The sequence below is a fragment of the Salmo salar genome, chromosome ssa25, assembly GCF_905237065.1.
Source record: "Salmo salar chromosome ssa25, Ssal_v3.1, whole genome shotgun sequence".
NCBI lineage: Eukaryota > Metazoa > Chordata > Actinopteri > Salmoniformes > Salmonidae > Salmo > Salmo salar.
In genome coordinates, this window is record NC_059466.1 from 52,168,494 (window position 1) to 52,174,493 (window position 6,000).

At 40.9% G+C, this 6,000-nt stretch overlaps 1 protein-coding gene across 7 annotated transcripts in view; it reads right to left on the reverse strand.

Annotated features, from left to right (window-relative positions):
* The window catches only part of LOC106586939 (uncharacterized), a 37,285-nt gene extending 33,436 nt beyond the window's left edge, over positions 1–3,849 (reverse strand). For all 7 annotated transcript variants that reach the window (XR_006761996.1, XR_006761994.1, XR_006761993.1 and 4 more), the window contains exon 1: positions 3,627–3,849. Coding sequence is in view for 1 of the 7 variants with exons in the window: in XM_045707704.1 (XP_045563660.1) it covers positions 3,627–3,720 (94 nt within the window). In the remaining 6 variants the exon portion in view is untranslated. The remainder of the gene's footprint in view (positions 1–3,626) is intronic.
* Positions 3,850–6,000: the final 2,151 nt, after the last annotated feature.

The following is a 6,000-nucleotide window of genomic DNA, read 5'->3' on the forward strand; positions in this document are numbered from 1 at the left end:
CTAGTTTCATATTGTTTTTCCTTTACCTCCCAACTATATATATATATCCAAGTGAGCCTATGAGGACCTCGGGAATCAGATTCACCATTATACCCATTGATCAAACAGTATAACAGACAGACACTGCTCAAAAGGAGTCGTTTGTGATATCTACACTCGTATGCCAGTTTATTAGGTTCACCACCCTGTTAATAACGAGAATAAATTGCTCCTCCATACACCAAGTCCTGTGGTCTTGGTTTGATAGACACCAAAGCATGCAGAGAAGTATTCAGGTATTCTGTAACTTTTTGTTTGAACTTTAGAATGTGTAAAATGACAGCACAGTCTGTGATGGTGTCATAGTCCGTGTATGTAGGTGGCAGGGAAGTCAGGCGCAGGAGAAAAAACAGAGTGGTTTAAAAAAAAAAAGGAATATTTATTCCCAAAACCAATGTAGAAAAGAATCCGGGTAAAACAATGACCCCGTCGCACACCGATATAGAAACAACACGTACATAACAAACAAACAATCACCGACAGAGAAATGAGGGGATTCAGAGGGTTAAATACACAACATATAATTACTGGGTTATGAAACAGGTGTGTAAAGAGACCAGACAAAACCAATGGAAAATGAAAAACTGATCAATGGTGGCTAGAAGGCCGGTGACGTCGAGCGCCGAGCACCACCCGAACAAGGAGGGGCATCGACTTCAGTAGAAGTCGTGACAGATGGTCTTTTTTGTAACTCAGAAAAGTTTCAAAAACTGTTTTTTTTTTTTTTTTAATAATTCCAACACTCAGCTTGTACTGACTGTAATAAACTCCAACTGGACTTAAAAAAAAAACTTGTGAACAGTCAATCTCCTTTCCCAGCTTCATCAGTTGTTCTGAATTCACGCTGTTCTAGATGCATAAGGGGTTTTGTACCTAATAAAGTGACCGCTGAATCTAGAGACTTTCCAGAATGTGTTGTGGGAATACTCCGGGGTATTAAACATTTGGCTGTAAGCGTTGAACAGTTGAATCTATTACCCCAGGAGATGGTAGCATTCAGCTTGTCTGGGGATGACAAAGAAGGACTTCAATAAAGCACCAAAAATAGAAAATGATTTAAAGGGGAGTTTTTGCTGTTAAATTAGAGAAACATAAATTACTGTTGGGCCTTGTAACTACTTTAAAATGTGGAACTGTTGCTCCAAAAAAAAAAAACAAGCGATAGATTTTTCATGCAATTTAAGATGGTAAACATTTGATTTTTCATACAATTTAAGATGGTAAACATTTGTACAACGTTATGTAAACATTGTCTAATTTCATATAGAACAAATTGCACTTGAAATTAACATTTCTTAAAGTTATTGCAAATAAATGCATATTTTCACTTTTTTTTCTGTGACAATCACTGAATTTGTTATTGATCTCTTCATCTTTAAACACAATATTTGAGATTTTATGTATTTCTATCAAATCAAAACTGGAATTTCTACTCAAAGCGAAGGTTGTGAAAGTATGCTAGACATTTATAGAATAAATCATACCTAGTTTGATGTTTCTGTGACAAACGGTGAATTAGTTATTGATTTTTACATTTGGAAATGGCTTTTGGCAAATGTCTGTTGAATGTCCGAATATAAGACCAACTTTACCTCGGTGGCTAGCAAGTGAGCTGCGTCACACACGCCTAAAATAACATTGCGGGACTGCGGTTGTGTTTTGGGACCAGTTCTTGCGGGACTGCGGTTGGGTTTTGGGACCAGTTCTTGCGGACTGCGGTTGGGTTTTGGGACCAGTTCTTGCGGGACTGCGGTTGGGTTTTGGGACCAGTTCTTGCGGGACCGCGGTTGGGTTTGGGACCAGTTCTTGCGGGACCGAGGTTGGGTTTTGGGACCAGTTCTTGCGGGACTGCGGTTGGGTTTTGGGACCAGTTCTTGCGGGACTGCGGTTGGGTTTGGGACCAGTTCTTGCGGGACCGAGGTTGGGTTTTGGGACCAGTTCTTGCGGGACTGCGGTTGGGTTTTGGGACCAGTTCTTGCGGTAGCGGGTGGGATTCGGACAGAAAGCCAGCGGCTGCAGCGGGATGAAGACATCGGTCCGCCCAGACCTCTACTCTGCACCACGACAGTGAAGTCTATAACGTTAGAGCTGTTTATTACTGTTGTAGTGTGAAAAGAAGGGAATTCGCTACGGAAACCGATAGATCAATAACGTTACATTGATATAGTGAAAAAAAACGTCAATATAACAATCTTCAATCGTTTAGCCAGCCAGCCTTCCAGAAGCTTTGCAACCTGACGGTCTGTCCGGCTGAACACTCCAGCCAACCTATCAGACTGCTCAGAGGAGTCCGCATGATCCTAAAGCACACCGAGTCGCTTTGTATCATATTACAACGGTAAAACTGAGGAGCACAATTGATATTGCATAATACAGGGCGAATTTTTAAAAAGAGACCTCGGTCTCAATATGTCATCCCTGTTAAAATAAAGCTTAAATAAACACAAATAAATGAAAGAGATCGATGAAGTTTTCTCACAACCTAATCATGGCATGGGGTTGTTCAATAACAGACATGTATGTGTTTAAAATCTACCACTTTAGCCTAGGAACAGTGGGGTTAACTGCCTTGTTCAGGGGGGCAGACCGACAGAGTTGTACCTTGTCAGCTCGGGGATTCATATATCCACTTCACTCTCAGAGAAATCAGTAGTACTGCTAGGTTTTACACAGTCAAATGATAACTACATGTTTAATAAAGATTTGTACAAATGATACATATACGTGACATCAACATATATATATATTTTTTTTTTTAATTTATAAATACAGCATTATATCTATCTGAATGTAAAATGTTACTAATTAGACATTTTTAGTCATTTAGCAGATGCTCTTATCAAGAGGGACTTCCAGTTCTCGTTCATTTTAAAATACCAAAGTGAGACTAACACAAAAAAATATACAGGATATAAACATTCCACTCCAGCTAAACAAATGGAAGCATAGCGTTTGGCAACAAAAATCCATTTTAATACACGTCTAACATCCATGAATTCAACATCTGTGAACAGTATTATTTTACACGGACATACCCATAAGCAATCATTTCTAAAGGTGAAATATTTTTTTTTTTTAAATGATGTAAAAACACAAATGTGAAGAATGTGTGTGTGTATATATATATTTATATAGTGGTCAAAACACTCGCCATTTATTTTCTATGGAACATTAGGTTGTTTTTGTGGAAAATAGTTAATGTAACGTATCTTGAAATACAAGTAGCAATAAACTACAACTATATGCATTCAATCTGTTGAAAATCTTTTCATATCAACATTTTATTTAATTTAACTTTTTTTTTTTTACGACAACTGACAGAATAAATCCAAAGTATTTTACAGCAGTTTTCATAATAGATTAAAGATCATCATGCAGAATGGACTTACATAACGAATAAATTATGTTATCTTCAGAAAAAGACTACTCTGAAACAGATATCCATCAAAATACTATCAAATGGATTCATAGAGCCCCTTTTTATTTTTATTTTTTACATCAGCAGATGTAGCAACGTGTGTGAGTATATAAAACCTAAAACCACAAACAGCAAGTAACGCAGACGTCGAAGCGTATCTGAATCTCACCTTTGCAGTTGGGACGTTGGGAGAGTTCAGTAAACATATGACCCGAAAGACAGAAGGACAGGAGGATCGTTGTCATCCAGAAATTACCCTCCATCTTGTCTTCTTAATCCCTGAAGTGATAGCAAGGGCAGAGGAGAGTAAAGAGGAGATGGAAGGTACAACGTTTCTGATACACCTTGATGCTAACGAGGACACAGTTTTCACCCCCGAGCAGACGGTTGAAAACACCACACCCACACATAACTGTGGTAAATAACAATATGTATCCACAGACTACTAGACTTACATTGTGTCTCAAATGGTACCCTGTTGACTACCCACAGTTTTTTTTTCTTAACCTTTTATTAAACAAGGCAAGTCACTTAAGAACAAATTCTGAATTTACAATGACAGCCTAGGAACAGTGGGGTTAACTGCCTTGTTCAGGGGGGCAGACCGACAGAGTTGTACCTTGTCAGCTCGGGGATTCAAACTTGCAACGCCAGGGTTGTGGGTTCGATTCCCACGGGGGACCAGTACAGAGAATTTTAAAAAATAAAATGTATGCATTCACTACTGTAAGTTGCTCTCTGGATAAGAGTGTCTGTTAAATAAGGTAAATATGTCTATGCATTCATAGACTGAGTTTTCTGATTACATTTTACATACTTGTCCAGTTGTAATATTACATTATTTACAAACCCAAATACTGCCAACCAGGCCAATATACTGCTAAGTTTTTCTTTAGAATTTGGACAAGTTTTCCTCGGTTACAGATCAGGTAGGAAATTGGTGTTTTTTATTTTTTTATTCCACTGTGTTTTTGCACTTTATGGGTGTCTGTCTGCATTGTGAGTCACTCCTTCCATATTTGTGAGTCACTCCTGCCATATTTGTGAGTCACTACTTCCTCTCTTCTCCTCCCTCTCTTTACCCTCTCCTCCCTTTGTCTTCACCGTGCTCTCTTCTCCCTCTTTTCTTCTCCCTCTCCTCCCTCTTTTCCTCCCTCTCTTCTTGGGTGAAATTGGCATCATAGCCGGATCTGAGATAGATGGGTTTGGGTTAGGAGAGAGAGAGAGAGAGAGAGAGAGAGAGAGAGAGAGAGAGACAGAGAGAGGAAGTTGGGTGTTTTTAACCACAATGTGGTGGTGGTTCCCCAGAACAGTGTCAGATGTATTTTCACATGGTAACATCTTTCGAAAACATTTGAAACCCTACTACAAAGCAGACAGACACCCACTCTTTAATGAGTATTTTAAATAATACCACTTACTGTGATATGTGGTTGTTCCACCTAGCTATCTTTAGATGAATGCACTAACTGTAGCTCAGAGCGTCTGCTAAATGACTGAAATGTAAAATGAGTGGAATGGTATCAAATATACCGCTCAAAAAAATAAAGGGAACACTTAAACAACACATCCTAGATCTGAATGAAAGAAATAATCTTATTAAATACTTTTTTCTTTACATAGTTGAATGTGCTGACAACAAAATCACACAAAAATAATCAATGGAAATCCAATTTATCAACCCATGGAGGTCTGGATTTGGAGTCACACTCAAAATTAAAGTGGAAAACCACACTACAGGCTGATCCAACTTTGATGTAATGTCCTTATTAAAACAAGTCAAAATGAGGCTCAGTAGTGTGTGTGGCCTCCACGTGCCTGTATGACCTCCCTACAACGCCTGGGCATGCTCCTGATGAGGTGACGGATGGTCTCCTGAGGGATCTCCTCCCAGACCTGGACTAAAGCATCCGCCAACTCCTGGGGAACGGGCGGGCCAGTCCATAGCATCAATGCCTTCCTCTTGCAGGAACTGCTGACACACTCCAGCCACATGAGGTCTAGCATTGTCTTGCATTAGGAGGAACCCAGGGCCAACCGCACCAGCATATGGTCTCACAAGGGGTCTGAGGATCTCATCTCGGTACCTAATGGCAGTCAGGCTACCTCTGGCGAGCACATGGAGGGCTGTGCGGCACCCCAAAGAAATGCCACCCCACACCATGACTGACCCACCGCCAAACCAGTCATGCTGGAGGATGTTGCAGGCAGCAGAACGTTCTCCACGGCATCTCCAGACTCTGTCATGTCTGTCACGTGCTCAGTGTGAACCTGCTTTCATCTGTGAAGAGCACAGGGCGCCAGTGGCGAATTTGCCAATCTTGGTGTTCTCTGGCAAATGCCAAACGTCCTGCACGGTGTTGGGCTGTAAGCACAACCCCCACCTGTGGACGTCGGGCCCTCATACCACCCTCATGGAGTCTGTTTCTGACCGTTTGAGCAGACACATGCACATTTGTGGCCTGCTGGAGGTCATTTTGCAGGGCTCTGGCAGTGCTCCTCCTTGCACAAAGGCGGAGGTAGCGGTCCTGCTGCTGGGTTGT